This window comes from Myotis daubentonii, chromosome 19, assembly GCF_963259705.1.
Source record: "Myotis daubentonii chromosome 19, mMyoDau2.1, whole genome shotgun sequence".
Classification (NCBI taxonomy): domain Eukaryota; kingdom Metazoa; phylum Chordata; class Mammalia; order Chiroptera; family Vespertilionidae; genus Myotis; species Myotis daubentonii.
In genome coordinates this window covers 16209651-16226897 of record NC_081858.1, presented here as the reverse complement: position 1 = coordinate 16226897, position 17247 = coordinate 16209651, and the positions used below count along the sequence as shown (strand labels likewise).

General features: G+C 53.1%; 3 protein-coding genes across 10 annotated transcripts in view; 1 reads left to right on the top strand and 2 right to left on the bottom strand.

The window, feature by feature from the left end:
• Positions 1-259: 259 nt before the first annotated feature.
• On the bottom strand, positions 260-8675 carry FOXRED1 (FAD dependent oxidoreductase domain containing 1). 2 transcript variants are annotated; one of them, XM_059675798.1, is made up of 12 exons: positions 8529-8675; positions 6008-6228; positions 5015-5125; positions 4647-4765; positions 3305-3399; positions 2931-3032; positions 2268-2344; positions 1944-2104; positions 1460-1589; positions 1148-1252; positions 697-955; positions 260-579 (listed from the first exon to the last, which is right to left on the bottom strand). In XM_059675798.1, the coding sequence occupies exons 1-11, from the start codon at positions 8611-8613 to the stop codon at positions 701-703; spliced, it is 1461 nt and encodes a 486-aa protein (XP_059531781.1). In that variant the 5' UTR covers positions 8614-8675; the 3' UTR covers positions 260-579; positions 697-700. The 2 variants fall into 2 exon arrangements, with proteins under 2 accessions (XP_059531781.1, XP_059531780.1); XM_059675797.1 differs by having other exon boundaries at positions 260-955.
• A 206-nt stretch (positions 8676-8881) lies between these two features.
• SRPRA (SRP receptor subunit alpha) lies at positions 8882-15031 on the top strand. The gene is made up of 14 exons (XM_059675794.1): positions 8882-9117; positions 9738-9821; positions 10102-10265; positions 10448-10608; positions 10854-11004; positions 11130-11283; positions 11721-11812; positions 11917-12035; positions 12169-12255; positions 12557-12729; positions 12811-13024; positions 13430-13593; positions 13675-13773; positions 13929-15031. The coding sequence occupies exons 1-14, from the start codon at positions 9001-9003 to the stop codon at positions 14055-14057; spliced, it is 1908 nt and encodes a 635-aa protein (XP_059531777.1). The 5' UTR covers positions 8882-9000; the 3' UTR covers positions 14058-15031.
• Positions 15032-15283: 252 nt separating this feature from the next.
• Positions 15284-17247, bottom strand: part of FAM118B (family with sequence similarity 118 member B) — a 38878-nt gene continuing 36914 nt past the window's right edge. For 4 of the 7 annotated variants that reach the window (XM_059675806.1, XM_059675800.1, XM_059675804.1 and 1 more), the window contains 2 exons: positions 16137-16196; positions 15284-15812 (listed from right to left, as the gene is read on the bottom strand). In XM_059675806.1, the coding sequence (XP_059531789.1) occupies positions 15799-15812; positions 16137-16196 (74 nt within the window). In that variant the 3' untranslated portion in view covers positions 15284-15798. The remainder of the gene's footprint in view (positions 15813-16136; positions 16197-17247) is intronic. The other 3 variants (XM_059675802.1, XM_059675799.1, XM_059675805.1) reach the window with 2 other exon arrangements.

Genomic DNA, 17247 nt, shown 5'->3' with positions numbered 1-17247 from the left:
AGCCGCCATGGGGTGAAGAGAGGAAGGGACAGAAAACTGACAGGAAGGAGTTCATCACATTTCTTTTTTAAAATATATTTTATTGAATTTTTACAGAGAGAAAGGGAGAGGGAGAGTTAGAAACATCGATGAGAGAGAAACATCCATCAGCTGCCTCCTGCACACCCCCCACTGGGGATGTGCCCACAACCAAGGTATATGCCCTTGACCAGAATCGAACCCGGGACCTTTCAGTCCGCAGGCCGACGCTCTATCCACTGAGCCAAACCGGTTAGGGCCACATTTATTGATTGATAATAAATTGGGGCCAGCTGCACCGGAATGCTCCCTGCCTGGGCTCTGCGAAGAGGGGCGGCGGTGATCTTTCTGGTTGGTGCCAGGAGGGAGCCAGCCCCGGGCCCGGTGCTCAGGACCACTGAGGCGTGCTGTCCAGCTGGACCGCCTTGGTGGGCAGCATCAGCCTGGGCCAGGGATCAGTCCCAGGGTCCTGCTCCCTCATTCTGTCAGCCTGGGCCTCAGGCGCAGAACCTCAGAGCCTGCAGCCCGCCCACCTGCCCAGCCACATGGGGACAGAATCACCTGAGTGAGAGGAGGGTGGAGGAGCTCCTGGCATGATGCTGGGGAGGAGGACGTGAACATGGGCCAGGATTTGGCCAGGGGTGACAGGTGGGGAAGTGGGGCCAGCGAAGAGCTGACAGGCTCAGATGATGTTGCGCTCTTCGACCTTCTCTCCCAAGTAAAAGCGGCTGAAGAGGAGGGAGCTCAGGTCGATGGTCTGGAACTGGCCCTTCAGCACCATCTCGGCCACAGCTCGGCCCACGGCGGGGGCCTGCTGGAGCCCATGGCCACTGAAGCCTGTGGCAAAGTACATGTTGACGACCAGGGGGTGGGGGCCCACCACGCCGTTCTGGTCAAAGGTGTTGTAGTCGTAATAGCCGGCCCAAGCGCTCCGAACCTGCAGGTGCACAGGATGTTGGGGTTCTCTGGAAGGCCGCCAGGGCAGCCACCCGCCTCCTGGTCAGGCCTCAGCACCCTCCACCACTGCCGAAGGGGTTGACAGCATGGGTCCTTAGACCCGCAGAGCCCTTAGCAGTTGTGAGGTAGATAGATGGGCCCGAGATGCTCCAATGTCATGTCTCCCAGTTACCTTCAGACTCTGAAAAGCTGGTACTCTGTGGGCCAAATGGGGCCACACCTTGTCCTGGAAGAAATCATGGTCCACTTCCAGGTTCCCCGGGTCTGGTTCCTCCTCCTGGGGGAGAGGTGGGGACACAAGGACAGAGCCAGAGCTCACTGACCTCTTTAGTCAACCCCCTAGGTGGGTGGGGGATGGGGACAAGATCCCAATCGAAACCTGAAAGCGCTGCCACATCAGTAACAGCACTGGCCCTCCCCAGAGCCTGACGCTTTAATGACCACTGGGCTATCCCCTCCCAAGCACCGACCCCATTTAGCTCACCTCGGTGGGGCTGCAGCCACCCAAGTAGTTGTGGCCTAATCCTTCCCGGCGGAAATAGGCTCCACTGGTGTCTGCCATGAACGGAGTTTCTAGGCCTGGTCCCTCGGGGCAGTGCCAGAAGTACACGTACCTGCCATAACCAGGTGGCTTAGGAAGGGGCGGGAATAGCAACTCTTCCCTCCTCCCACTGAACAACCGTTTTTTCTTTTTTTAAAATTTATTTTTATTGACTTCAGAGAGGGAGGGGGAGGGAAAGAGATGGAAACATCAATGAGAGAATCATTGACGGGCTGCCTCCTGCACACCCCACCCTGGGGATCGAACCCGCAACCCGGGCATGTGCCCTGACCAGGAATCGAACCATGACCACCTGGTTCATAGGTTGACACTCAACCACTGAACCATGCCAGCCGGGTTTAATAACCTTTTATATTGTTTCTCTCCTCCTCTCACCAACCTCCTCAGCTGCCCTGGGGGAAGTCACCTTTTCCTCGGCTCCACAGGTAGCTTGGTGCCCTCCAGGGTGCCAGGTGGCCCCTTCCCAATACCAGCCAACTCTGCTACTTGCCCAGACCAGGCCCCAGCGGCATTGATCACGAGGGCACATTCCACAGGCTGGTATTCCAGGCTGTGGTCCATCTTCACCTGCAGGCACAGAGGGGGAGGGAGGCAGGGCCTGGCCCATACGCTGGCCACCATGAGAGGAAATTTTCTTCCTGGAAGTGGGTAGAAGTTCCAAGTGACAGCCATTACCGTTCTCCTCCCTCCCTCCGCGGTGGTGAGGAAGTTACGCAGGCTGGGAACTTACATGGACTTCATGGATCCTTTTCAAAGTCACCTCTTTCCCACTGCTGGTCTGCATGCGGCTAGATGATGTGCTGAAACCTGCAAGAGAAAGAAAATGAAAGGCCTTGGAGAGGAAGGAGAGGGGGGCCCCCGGTGTCCTAGGGAAAGGAACTGGAAGGCTGGACGCTTTCCCAGACCCTGCAGCCAACAGGGTAACGGGGATGAACCTGGCTGCACTCAGGGCAGGAGAGCACTGAAACCTTCCAGCCCAGTGATGGTGAATCTATGACACACGTGTCAGAGGTGACACGCGAACTCATTTTTTTGGTTGATTTTTCTTTGTTAAATGGCATTTAAATATATAAAATAAATATCAAAAATATAAGTCTTTGTTTTACTGTGGTTGCAAAGATCAAAAAATTTCTATATGTGACACGGCACCAGAGTTAAGTTAGGGTTTTTCAAAATGCTGACACGCCGAGCTCAAAAGATTCGCCATCACTGTCCTAGCCAATCACAAGGCGGAAGCAGCCTAGCCAGCAGCTGGAGTCAGGATGCCCAGGACCAGCCCTCAGGGGAGAAGCCCCTTCCCCCACCAACCCTTGTGAGTGAAGATAAGGCACGGTCTAGGCCTGCGCTTTGGATGGCAAAGGATGTGAGCAGTGGGCAAGGGGGGCAGACTCACGTGTCACCTCTCCCTGGCAGAAAAGGACCCCCAGGGACTGGATCTTTCGCCGAAGCCCCTGGAGCAGACACCAGGGGTCAAACCAACCTTCACCCTCCAACCCTGTGAGGGAAAAAGAGGAGGATGAAGAGGGACGAGAGCCCTCCTCTCCTTTTGTTTCCTGCACCCCCAACTCTTCTTTGGGCTCATAGGCTGGGGAAAGTCAAGCTGACCCACTGCACCGAGTCAAATCCTGCGGAAGAACAGAGCTGGCATGGCCTGGGGTGGGGGGCTGCTGGCCAGAGGGAGGCGCTGCTCAGTGACGTGGCTGCAGGGTGCTGAGGCTTCCCACCCGAGGTGCCCGCAGCCCGATGCCCTCTGGGAGCACGCCTCACCGTAAGACGCCAAGGCCACTCCGTCCGTGTTAATCCAGGGAAACTTGTTCTGCAGCTGCTCCGGGGACATCAGACACACTTTGGCTCCTTCCTGCCTGAGAGAAACACGTGTGCCTGTGTGTGTGAGTGAGGGTGAGCGTGCAGAGGGAGCAGGACGGACCCAGCTCCACAAGCGGGGATTCGGCCTCATTCATGCCCCTTCTCTGTCCTTGCTGAATGGGTGGGGCACAAGCCTCCTCGGCTCTCCAGCATCTGACCCCTTCTTCCTTTCCCACACCCTAGGGTCCGTTGGCTGCACAGCCTGAATCCCTTGCCGTCCTTTCACAACAGGGTGAGTTGCTGTTCCCTCCGCTCTACCTGGGACAGCCTCCTGCCCGCCTCCTGGGACAATCGCACCCGCTAGCACAGCCACCTCCTCTGGGATTCTGTTCCTTGAGCACCCAAAGGCTGCAACACGGTGCCCAAAGAACACACCCCTAAGCCAGAGTGCCTGGTCTCACTCCCAGCCACCACTTCGATTTCCCCACATGTAAAATGGGGATGTTCTGATCAAATTGAGGTATTATCTGTGAAGCAGTTAGGACATTACCAGATGTCACGTGTGAGACTTGGAGACCTGTCTGTTGGCGATTCCTGCTCTTGACTGACCATGGTTATCACGGAGGGCAGGGCTGTCATATCCGGCCTGCAGGCTATTTCTGTACATGAGCCATACTCATGCTTTTTTTTTAGCGCTGCTTTTGTGCTTCGATTGCAAGTTGAGTGATTGCAATAGAGACTGTATGGCCAGCAAAGCCTAAAATACTTACTATCTGGCTCTTACAGGAAATGCCTGTAGATTCCTGGGCCCCTCCCTAGAGGCTCTGATTTATCAGTTCTGGGGGGTGTCCTAGATGGTTCTTATCTGGCAATGCAGGGCCCACCAGCAGCACTTTGTCCGCATCTGTATCACAGCCCTAGCACAGGGCCTTGAAGTTCTGCATGTGCCTGCCTTCCCCGACTGAATTCCCAAGGGGCGGCGGGCCTGTCTCATCAGCTCCGTCATCCCAGCTCGGACTTGGCTTAGGGCAGTGGTTCTCAACCTGTGGGTCGCGACCCCTTTGGCGGTCGAACGACCCTTTTACAGGGGTCGCCTAAGACCATCCTGCATATCAGATATTTACATTACGATTCATAACAGTAGCAAAATTACAGTTATAAAGTAGCAACGAAAATAATTTTATGGTTGGGTCACAATATGAGGAACTGTATTTAAAGGGCCAGAAGGTTGAGAACCACTGGCTTAGGGCTTACTGCCTGCACGTGGCTGGGAGGCGACTCCGAGGCCGTGCCCGGCACCCACCTCTGCACTTTCACGTTGTTCTCCATGATTGCAGCGCCCTTTTCGGAGGCCAGCAAAAGGTACCCTGAGGGGTTGAACTGGACGTCCAGGGGAGGGTCATCGACTACCGCCAGGTACTCCTATGTGCAAAGAAAGCTCCTCAGAGAAGCTGGTTTAGAGAAGGGATGGCGAGCGCTCCTGGCTCCTCACTTACAACCTCGGGGCTCAGGGCCCTCACCCAGATATAAGCCTCCCGTAGGCACCACACTGGGAAGAAAACCAGGGCTCCGGTTCCTACTTGCCCGACTGCTCCTGCTTCTTGTTTGCCCTCCTCTCTCTGGGCTAAAGGAGGGGACACCACCCCAACCCCCAAATCTCACTGCACGTACATTGATGTTCCGTAGAAAGTCCACTGAAAAGAGGGAGAGCTGGATGTTCTCAGGCAGCGAGAACTGCTGGCGGATCCCGCCCACGGAAAGCCCGGTAGAGGCCTGGGAATACTGTGGGAAGATAAGGAAGGCTGAGGTGGAGCAGCGCCCTGCTACACAGGAGCAGAGACTGTCATGGGTTCTGTGAGCCGTGAACCCTGAGTTAAAGGGGAGTTCTTCTTGCAGGTTTAGGATCTAGGGGGAACTGCGTGGATAAACCCAGCAGCCCAGAGAGGACAATGGTCAAGTCCTCATTAGCAGATGTGCACAGGAAACAGAGTCAGTCATCAACCAAGGGACAGGCAAAATGTTAATGGCCCAGAAGTCCAAGGACAGGACTTTTGATCTTCTAATTGGAAAATAGAGGGATATGGCCAAAGCAGCAAGATTCGTGGTTGGGTTCTGGCTGGGTTGGCTCAGTGGATAGAGTGCTGGCCTGCAGACTGAGAGGTCCCAGGTTTGATTCCAATCAAGGGCACATGCCTAGGTTGTGGGCTCAATCCCTGGTGGGGGGGGGGGGAGGGGCGAGCAGGAGGCCGATCAATGATTCTCTCTCATTGATGTTTCTCTCTCCCTTCCTGTCTGAAATCAATAAAAATATATTAAAAAAAAAAAAAAAAAAGAGATTCGTGGCTGGCTGGCAGTGGTAACAGGAACAGCTAAGTGTAAGCCGTGATGGAACCTAAAAAGGGGCCGAGATAGCTGTTTGTATTAATTATAACTTGAACACAGGCTCTCGTGGCCAGACCTGTGAGATCTCAAAGGATGCAACACTGAAATGTGCTTTCAAAGGCAAAAACCTATTGCCAAGGCCCCTAGTTGGAAGGAGGATGAACCTGGGACTAATTCTCCACAAGGTCCAAAGCTCGGTCCCCGCCCTGCAGACTCCCGAGAGTCCTTAGTAAAATCCGAGTCCAAGCCCCACTCATGACTCTGCCCTACCCCAGACCTCACCGTGTGGTCCCGATCCACCACCAGCACCTTGATGGCACCTCGGGGCTTCTCCAACCTCTTCAGCCAATAGGCCACGGACAGGCCAAGCACCCCACCCCCCACAATCACGACATCCGAGTGTTCAGGGGGCAGGTGGCTGGTGTCATACAGCGGATCCCAGGCCCCTCCAGGAAGAGCTGACTGGATCTTCTTCTTAATTTCAGACACCTTTTCAGTCCAGTCTGTGGGAGGCAGTCATGGTCACAGAGAGCCATTCATTTCCTTTGCAGGTGGTAGGGGGTTGGGAGATGGGCACAGGGAAAGGTGGGCTAACTTGACACTGAGTTGGCAGTCCCCACTGTCAGCCTCTCCCATAAGGTCCACGTGCAGCCAGCAGTATGCCACAGCTTTGCTAAAGATTCTGCATGCCATCAGCCTCTCTTCCTTTTCATGCATCATGCCCTGCTCAAGATTCCACCTCCTAAGATTAACAGTCTACTCTCTCCCTAGGATAGGTGACTTACACGTATATGTCTCCTGTGCACACCTATCTTTCTGGTGAGCCTGAGGCTCATATACTCAACTGCGTTATCATCGCCACTTGGATGTCCCAGGCTCCGGACCCAGAGGTCCCCACACACTCCAAGCTGCAACCACTGAAGCATGGCACCTCTGAGTGGCACCTTACCCTGGATATCCATCACCACCAGCAGACTTAAATTCATGTCCTATATGTTACAAAGTTCCGATGACTTTGCCTCCTAAACATCTCCCCAATCTGTCCCCTTTTTTTTCTATCTCTGCCACCACTGCCCTAGACTGAACCACCACCATCTCTCACCTAGACTAATGCAAAGGCCTCCAGTTCCCACTAATTCCCCTCTTGTCGCCCTCCTCCAGTTCTTTTCTACATCGTAGCCTGACTGACCTTGTCTGAACACTAATTGAATCACACCCCCTCTTGCTTAAAACCCTCCAATGGCTTTCCATTGCTCTAAGGATAAAAGTCCAGAATCCAGAAACATCCCCAGGGAGACAACGCACAACCTGGCTCCTGCTCCCCTTGTCCTTCTCCTCTCCCCGCACTCCCAGCCCGCTTCCTTGAGGACACCTTACTTCCTCCCATCACAGGGAACCTACACGAGTGCTCTCTCTGTTTTGAAACTCTGGGTCCACTTTGCCGAGTTAACTCTGCTCCCCTTAGGTCTCAGCTCAGTTAACATATTCTCAGGGAAGCCTTTTCTGACCCCCTAGACCAGCGAGCTGTCGCCAACCGATGGTCCGTGAGGTCCGAAAGGTTGGCGACCATTGCCCTAGACTATGCTGAATTCTCCTGCCACATTATCTCACAGCCCTGTGAACCTCTTATGCAGCACGCAACACATTTGCAACTTTGAGTTTATTAGAGATAGCTTCACACTGTGCTATGTGTACCTTCTTCATCACCCAATCTCCAGCCTAGCAGAGTACCTGGCACATCCTAAGTGCTCAATAAATATCTTGAGTAAATGAATCCTTTGTCATGAACACCTAACCCACAAATCTCCAAGTCTTCTCACTGTTTCCAATACAACGTTCAGCGGCATTAGAATCTTTCTTTGATCTGGGCTTCCCTTCCCACACATTCCCTATTACTATTCAAACTGTTTAGATGGCTTTGGCTAGTTCCTTGCACGGGAACAATATTTTTTTCCTCCTAACCTGTGCCCAGTTTTCCAGCACCTGGAACACACACCTTCCCAGAACCAGTAACCATCCTTCAGGGCTGATCTCGGCAGCCACCTGCTCCATGTAGGTCTACCATGACACTAGCTGGAGACGACCCAGTCTTGGTCTAGAACAGTGGTTCTCAACCTTCCTAATGCCGCGACTCTTTCATACAGTTCCTCCTGTTGTGGTGACCCCCAACCATAAAATTATTTTCGTTGCTACTTCATAACTGTAATGCTGCTACTGTTATGAATCGTCATGTAAATATCTGTTAGGCAGGATGTATTTTCATGGTTACAAATTGAACATAATTAAAGCATAGTGATGAATCACAAAAACAATATGTAATTATAGATGTGTTTTCCGATGGTCTTAGGCGATCCCTGTGAAAGGGTCGTTCGACAACCAAAGGGGTCGCGACCCACAGGTTGAGAACCGCTGGTCTAGAAAGTCTCCCCTCTCCGGCTGCACTTCAGGCACCCCCAGGACACATAGTAAATCCTCTCTTCTTCTTCTTCCTCTCGCACGGGCCGCAGCACTGAGCACCGCATGCAGCGCGCGCGCAGGACTTAGTGCACAGTCCTGCAGCCGTGGCTCAGCCTGGTCTATGCCGGCGTTGAGCTGAGGTCTACTATCTGTCACCCGAGAAGGGCCACCGGGGACCCGTACACCTGTCCTGGCCTCACAAGCTCCAGGGGGCAAGCTGAGCCCCTTCTCACAGCTGACCCACTGTCTTCCCAGCCTGAGCCGGGGTCCAAAGTCCTGAAGGTCACACAGCCGGAGACTGGGGGTACCCCGGAACCACGACACCCTCCGGTGTCCTCAACTTTACCCGGAGTCGAGCCTCCACTGCGTGTGCTTAGCCCCCGGCCCACACAGCCTCGACCTGCCAAGAGCCATAGCGCCCTTCGAAACATGGTCCTGGCGAGCGCGGCCACTGAACACGACCCTTAAACCTGGCACCGCCCCCAAGACGTCATTGCTCCGCGCCGCCGGCCATTCAGACGAGCTCACCCATTGGCCAGCGGCCCCCTTGGGCCCCGCCTCCCCGCGCTATAGGCCTTCCGTCTCCTCGTGACCTCCCAAGAGCCCCGCCCAGCCCCGCCACGGGCCAGCCTGCTTACGTCATCGCTACGCGCCTTCCAGCGCGGGCGGGTGGGGATCCCCGAGCTCTGAGCGGAAGTGCGGCCGAGCTGGTTTCCGGGGCCGCTGGTGTGACGTGTCCCGCGCTTGGCGCAGCAGGAAGTCGGGGCGATCGTGGCCTCAGCTCCCGGCGCCGGCCGGGCTCCTTTCCCGCTGCCGCCATGCTCGACTTCTTCACCATTTTCTCGAAGGGCGGGCTCGTGCTCTGGTGCTTCCAGGGCGTGAGCGACTCCTGCACCGGGCCCGTCAACGCGTTGATTCGCTCCGTGCTGCTGCAGGTACCGCCCCCGCGGGGTCAGGACTCCGGGTTCGTTCCCCCCCAACACCCCCCGATCCGACCCATAGTCTCCCTCGACCGGCCCCGCGCCTCGCTCCCGCCCTGTCCGCCCCGGGACTGGCCGCTCGCCGGTAGCCGGGGCTCCACTTCTTTCTCCCGCCCGCGGCGGACGGTCCTGCAACTTTGCGGCGCCCCCTCCCCCTGCGCTTCGGGATCCCAGCTGGATTAGGCGCCTCTTCAGACTAACCATCGTTCCCTCCGTTCGCTCCTGGCAGCTTGGTTTTCTCTTGTTCCGAAGGATGGGTGAGATGAGGGATGGGAGAAACACCTTTAAATCTGTAGACAGTGTACACCTGCTAGTAGACGTGTTTCTATGACGACTACTTCCCTCGGGCTCCCAGGTGTCGTGTCACTGCCTCACTCTCCCCCCCACCCCCACCCCACGGTACCTCCTTTTCTCCCCGGTGGGATGTCACAGGCGGTGCCCCAGCATCCTCGTGTCCTGGGACAGGTCTGACACTGGGGGGAACGTTCGGTTCTTTCCCAAAGGTGGTCGTTGAGGGGCCCGAGACTGGGTTTTCTGGGGAATAGTCTGAACTCGGAGACATCCTCTCTTTCCAGGAAAGGGGCGGCAACAACTCCTTCACCCATGAAGCCCTCACGCTCAAGTATAAACTGGACAACCAGTTTGAGCTGGTGTTTGTGGTGAGTGGTGGCATCTCGGAGGGACCGGTGCATTCTCAACACAGTCCTATTGAGAGAAGGGAACCCCGGTTCATAGCAGATGGTGTTATGTGAGAAGACAGAGAGGGAGGGGGGGAAGGGAAGAGACTCTGGGGCTCAGTCCGGGAGCTTGGCTGCCCCTCGGGTCAGGGACACCTGCCAGGCGGCGCAGCCAATCTGGAGGCCCGGGCTGACTTGGCGTCCCTCCGCTCCTGGATGGCCTGTAAGCGGATCTGCTGGCTCTGTTTCTTCCCCGAAACAGGTTGGTTTTCAGAAGATCCTAACGCTGACATATGTCGACAAGTTGATAGATGACGTGCACCGGCTCTTTCGCGACAAGTACCGCACGGAGATCCAACAGCAAAGCGCTCTAAGTCTGTTGAACGGCACTTTCGATTTCCAGAATGACTTTCTGCGGCTCCTCCGGTGAGAGCCCCCCCCCCCGCCCCCCCATTTCCATGGCTTGCGGAGCTCCCTCCCTTCCCTAGGCCGATCGGGGGCAGCCGAGTGTTCATTGAAAGATGCTCCGGATGTGCTGCCCCGTCCTCAATGAGCCTCTCGGTGTGAGGTCCCTTTCTCGGGACCTGAGCCGTTCTCTCTCGCTTCAGCGAGGCGGAGGAGAGCAGTAAGGTCCGGGCTCCAACCACCATGAAGAAGTTTGAAGATTCTGAAAAGGCCAAGAAGCCGGTGAGATCCATGATTGAGACCCGGGGTGAAAAGCCCAAGGAGAAAGCAAAGAATAAAAAAAACAAGGGGGCCAAGAAGGAAGGTTGGTGTGAGCTCCTCGGGCACCCGGGGCATGAAACGTTCCCGTGGCCCTAAGCACTGAAGTGGTCCCCCGTCCTCTGTCATTGCTCGTCCCCCTCACTCTAATGCCCCCCGCCCTCGCTGTCATTCCCTGTCCTTGTGAGCCCCAGAATGTTTGCTCCCAGTTTTTTGTTTAAGGAAATTCCCCCCTATTGTCTATTTTGTTGGAATCTGGTCCTTTTTCTCCAGTGAGTTTTCTCCTAACAGGTTTTGATGTCCCCTTGACTGCCAGCAAAACGGCCCCTGCAGAAAAGTCAGTGGGGGCTGACAATGGGGTAGAACTTTCCAAAGAGGAGCTGATCCGGAGGAAGCGAGAGGAGTTCATTCAGAAACATGGGAAGGCTGCAGACAAGTCCGGGTGAGCATTCTAACCTTTGCCATAATCTAGCCGTGTTGGGGGCAAGGGCGTTTTTGTCTCTGGATTTTGGAGGGATGTTTCCTCTCCTGCTTCTCCACCATAACCCTGTGCCATAACCCTTTCAGCAAGTCCACGAAGTCAGATGCTCCGAAGGAGAAGGGCAAAAAGGCGCCGCGGGTGTGGGCGCTGGGTGGCTGTGCTAACAAGGAAGACCTGGATTATAGCGCTCCTACCACCAATGGGGCCCCAGAGGTTGCCCCGCCTGAGGACATCAACTTGGTGAGAGCCAACGGGGGCCTGAGTGAGGGTTACCATTTAACGGAATGGGAGGGCCCGGCCGGTGTGGCTCAGTGGTTGAGCGTTGACCCATGTACCTAGAGGTGGCTGGTTTGATTCCCAGTCAGGGCATGTGCCTTGGTTGTAGGCTCGATCCCCATAGGGGGTGTGCAGGAGACAGCCGATCGATGATGTTCCTCACTCATTGATGTTTCCATTTTCCTATCCCTCTCTCTTCCTCTAAAATAAAAGTTTAGAAAAATAAGTAAACCGGAAGTAGAGAGGAGGGGGCAGTACCTTGGATTTCTCTGAGTGAGGAGGTGAGTCTCTCTCCAAATCCGAGAGACTGAGCAGTGTAGACAGGGTGAATCCTGGGCTTTTCCCCCTCAGAACCTTTAGAATTCCTAATCCTCTCTCCTTCCTTTCCCCAAACCCTGCAGATTCGAGGGACTGGGCCTGGGGGGCAGCTTCAGGATCTGGACTGCAGCAGCTCCGATGATGAAGGGGCTGCTCAAAACCCTACCAAACCTAGGTAGGGAATTTCAGGGGGTGCAGGGTGTGTGTGGCTCCACAGCGGATGAGGTTTGACTCCTGCCCACTGGCTTTGTGTGTACCCGTAATCTCCTGTGCCTGCAGTGCTGCCAAGGGGACTCTGGGTGGCATGTTTGGGATGCTGAAGGGCCTTGTGGGTTCCAAGAGCTTGAGTCGTGAAGACATGGAGTCTGTGCTGGACAAGATGCGTGATCATCTCATTGGTAAGTTCTAGGAACAGGCGGGCTTGTGTTTATGGGGTAGGGATGGTGGAGGGTAGAACCATCTAGTTTCCTAGCTATACCGTAAGAGTTGGTGACCTGACTTGACACTCACACACCGTTCCCCTCTCCTCAGCTAAGAATGTCGCAGCAGACATTGCAGTCCAACTCTGTGAATCCGTGGCCAACAAGTTGGAAGGGAAGGTGATGGGGACATTCAGCAGTAAGTATCAGCCTCAACCAGTGTGCGCAGGGCATTATGCATACCAGTGCGTTGGCCTCTGTGACTTTTGGCAAATCTCAAGCTCTAAACCTCTGTTACATGACTTAGACTTTAAGAGTTACTAAGAGGTTTAAATGAGTTAATACTTGGAAAGTGTTTATTCGGACAGTAGCAGATGTGTGGATTCCTGGGGCAGGATCCTAGTAGCATCCAGATCCTAGTTCCCTTAGCGCAGAAAGGTGTTGGGCGATCTTGGAGTTCATTCTCGGGATTCACGGGTGCGCTGCCTCCTCCCTTTCAGCGGTGACTTCCACAGTAAAGCAAGCTCTGCAAGAGTCCCTGGTACAGATCCTGCAGCCACAGCGTCGTGTGGACATGCTCCGGGACATCATGGATGCCCAGCGTCATCAGCGCCCTTACGTGGTCACTTTCTGTGGGGTTAATGGAGTGGGGAAGTCCACCAATCTTGCCAAGGTCAGTGCAGTTCCCATCTGACCTTTCTTCACTATCTCAGCAACTGTGGTTCTGGGTGACAGTCTGCTTTGCCTCTTGCAGATTTCCTTCTGGCTGCTAGAGAATGGCTTCAGTGTCCTCATTGCCGCCTGTGACACATTTCGTGCCGGGGCTGTGGAGCAGCTGCGCACACACACACGCCGCTTGAGTGCCCTACACCCCCCGGAGAGTCACGGTGGCCGCACCATGGTGCAGTTGTTTGAGAAGGGCTACGGCAAAGATGCTGCTGGCATCGCCATGGAAGCTATTGCCTTTGGTACGGTGCACAGAAAGTGTGGGAGCTGGTCTGGGCCCCTTTCCTTGGGCTCCTTTAAAATACCCTGAGGATTAGGGTCACCCGACTACCAACTTATGCTCAGTAACAAGTCAGGGCTTGGGACTTGCCATGCTCCGCTTTGGGTAATGGGTGTAGTTGCAACCGAAGCTGGTATGGCCCAACCCAAGAAACCTCTAATTGGTCACCTTTGTGGCACTGCCATCCTTTTCCTGACTATGCGTGGAGGGCCAAGTATAGATTTTTTTCTCACTACCTTGTAACCAGATCCAGAGCCCGAGAAAGGAAACAGACCTTTCACATAGCCAGGCTAGGACTTCCTGAGAGGACGCTGGAAATAAGTGCGACAACCCAGGAGTTCTGAGCTGACCGCTTTTCTCTCTGTAGCACGGAACCAGGGCTTTGATGTCGTGCTGGTGGACACAGCTGGTCGCATGCAAGACAATGCCCCCCTGATGACTGCCCTGGCCAAGCTCATTACTGTCAACACCCCTGACTTGGTGCTGTTTGTGGGCGAGGCCTTAGTAGGCAACGAGGCCGTGGATCAGCTGGTGAGGGCGTGGTTCTCTTTCCAGCCTCAGATTTAGGTGGAGAGGTGCATTTTACACTTACGTGCCATTTCTCCTTTCCAGGTCAAGTTCAACAGAGCCTTGGCTGACCATTCTATGGCTCAAACCCCTCGGCTCATTGATGGCATTGTCCTTACCAAATTTGATACCATTGATGACAAGGTGAATATGAATGACACAGGACATAGGGGGCTGGGAGGGCAGGGGGTGGTGCTCTTTCACAAGGTAGCTGAGGCTGCATTAGCTCAAAGCTTCCCGTTACTCGGGGTACAAAGAAGGGTCCTTGAGTTGACTGGGTACCCCTTTTTCCTCTTCAGGTGGGAGCTGCTATTTCTATGACCTACATCACAAGCAAACCCATCGTGTTTGTGGGCACTGGCCAGACCTACTGCGACCTACGCAGTCTCAACGCCAAGGCTGTGGTGGCTGCCCTCATGAAGGCTTAACATGCTCTTGCCCAAAACCAAATCACCGCTTCCCCCAAAGTCCCTGTTCCTGGATCAAGAATGTGCATTAGAGTGTGAGCAACTTGTCTTCAGTGTAGTGCAGAGGCAGAGTGAGGGCAGGTCCTGGCGTGCAGCTCCTCTAGCCCACTCCCTGTTCAATCTAGCCTCCGTCTACAAGGAGGGCCTAATCATGTTCCAGTCACTGCCCACTGCCCGTGCCACCCCCGCCCACCACCACTGTGGTTCTACCCTTCCTGCCCATCACTCTGCCTATGTTCTCGGTCTCATTACAGCTTTGACCAATGGTCAGGAGATCCAACACCAGAACTTGGCTGGTTAGTGTGGTCATGGGGACATCTGAGCATCATAAGCAGTTTGAAGCTCCATTAGATTAAGAGACTTCTAGAACCAGCTCTGGGTCTTGAGTGGCACCTCTCCCTAGGCTACACAGCTTTCAGGTCCCTGAGCCTGGGTGACACCCACCAACCACACTGTGGCATTGTATAGCCTGTCCTTAATTGCTGCTAATTCTGATGATCCCACCCCGTTGTTTCCTCAAAGTGTCGGCTAAGGCCAGAGGGATTTGTTACAATGAGCAAAAGGTGAGTCCCCCTTCCCTCATCCCTCAGAAAAGGGGGCGAGCTGCAGTATTGCTTTGGGCTTCTCAGCCTTCCAGCTCTTCCCCAGGCCCAGAACCCAGGTGTAAGCTTTGCATGTTCCCCTTCCTGGGAGGAAACTGCCTGCCAGGAGGTATCACGGTGCCCCTCCCCATTCTTCACCCCGAGGGACCCTAGCTCCTCCGCCTCCTCTCTACAGTGCCTGGTAGACAAGTGCTACATTAAATACAAACCTCTTGTTGAGACTTGTCCTGTAGCTTGTATTACAGACGTGCTTAGTGCAATAAGGTGAAGGCTGTCTGCCCAGAGAAATGCATAATTTATATATAAGAAAATAAATTTCATAAGTAAATCGCCTTTTCGTCTCGGAGTTACTTTATATAGGATTCAAAGCTACAATCCCACGTCACGCTAACTAGTGTTTGTGTACGGGAAGCAGTGGGAATGGATGCGCTGAGGAATCTGGGAAATGGCTCTCCTGAGGAAGATCCCTCCCCCAGAAAGGAACAGGTCTTGAAAATTAAATTGAGTGACAAAAAGTAGGCTTGTCAGGACCTTTGCAGGTTAATTTTCAAAAGTGACTGAAAGTAGAACCAGGGCCCTGGGAAGTAAATGAACAAGCTTTTAATACAGCTCAGGTATGTAAAATACTGTACACTGTAAGAGATCTAGAAAACTAGAGCTTCAAGTCTTAGAAAAAGCCATTAAGCTTAAGTGAAAAACCAAGTCTAGAGTACAAAATTGCAGCGGCCACGGTGAATCCACGGCATCCACAGCCCGAGTCCATGCAGGGCAGCAGCCTGCGCAGGGGGCACCACCCCGATCTGTGTAGACACAGGCATGTCCAGCCCAGTGGTGGGTGGGGAGCTGCACTGGGTCCCATTGTCACTTGGGTATTCTCAAACTGGAACAGGCCATATAAGACCAAGAACTGGAAAACAACAAAAGACCAGTCGGCACGAAGGATTAAGGTGGGAAGTTCGCCACCACTCTACGTAGCCCCAGCCTTCAACTTCTGGGTTTTGGTTCTTTCCGGAGTTGTGTTGGGTTCTTGTAAGTTTACTGTTAAACTGTCCATGGTAGGGCCTTACAGTTTGGTCTAATGTCAGTGACTTCTGTAGCCCTCATGTACTGAGGTCTGTGGAGAGAAAAGGGAGAGAATAAACGGGAGGTTCATAAACAGGTTCACACATCTAAAGCTACAGGTGCTGAAGTCCAGCTTAACCTGCAGAAGACAAGACATAAGACACAGGCATCTTGTAACAGACTTGGTAGAAAAATAATCTTATGTAATACTATATGTAATACTTTAAACAATAATTTAAAAAATAAAATTAAAAAAAAAAGAAAAATAATCTTTCTCAGGTAGCAGCAGCAAATCATTACTCCCCAAGGTCTTAACTAGGTCTTAGGGACATTTTCTGTTGACAAATAGGCAGATAGTAAACAGGAAACAGTATACCTCTTATTTCACTGTGCGCTGCAGATGAACCATTTAGGTGACCTTCTCTCATCACACCTGCTAAACAGAGTGAACATCAATGTCAGCTGTTAGATTAAAAAGCCAAAACAATGGCTCGAAAACTAACCAACCATTCAGAGGGAGATGAAAGCATGTTCTAAAGCAGCGGTTCTCAACCTGTGGGTCGCGACCCCTTTGGCGGTTGAACGACCCTTTCACAGGGGTCGCCTAAGACCATCCTGCATATCAGATATTTACATGACGATTCATAACAGTAGCAACATGACAGTTATGAAGTAGCAACGAAAATAATTTTATGGTTGGGTCACAACATGAGGAACTGTATTTAAAGGGCCAGAGGGTTGAGAACCGCTGTATCTAAAGGATGGCATTATTTAGTAATGAACACATACCTAGTACAGCAGGAGACGAGGAGGCGGGGAGAATAAACTAGGTTAGTCTCCAAATGGTGGTGTTAAATAATGGAAACAGTAAGGCCGGAGTGTGCGCACTGACATTGCTTGTCAACAAAACGTTTACATGGGCAAAGTGTGCCTGCCGTCCCTAACTAGTGTAGAAGGCCAAGTTTGGGGGTGGGGGGGAAGGGGGAGTCTGACCAGGGGTGGGGAGCAGCATGCAAATAAGCAAATTCAACCAAGTAGAAGAGTGCAAAGTAGCAGATACTCCCACAGTATAAACTGGGTTTGATCTGCGCTGTCTAATATGATGCCATTAGCCGCACGTGGCTGAATTTCACATTAAAAATTCTGTTCCTCTGTCACACTAACCACATTTGAAATATTCAACAGCCACATGTCACTTGTGGTTATGGTACAGGACAGCAAAAAGTATAGAATATTTCTAACATTGCAGAAGATCCTATTGGCCAGCACTGGGATAGAAAATGGTGTCGGAAAAAGTATAGAAGTAAACACATGGAAGAAAAGAATATGGGCAATTAGAGTACAAATAAGAGACAGCACTAAAACATACATGCTACTTCCCTCTTAGAAAACACTTGAGCAATATTTATCAATCTCTAAAATGTTCATGCCTTTTGGTCTAGTAATTACCCTGAGAACATAATTATCCTAAGGAAATTACTTGCAAA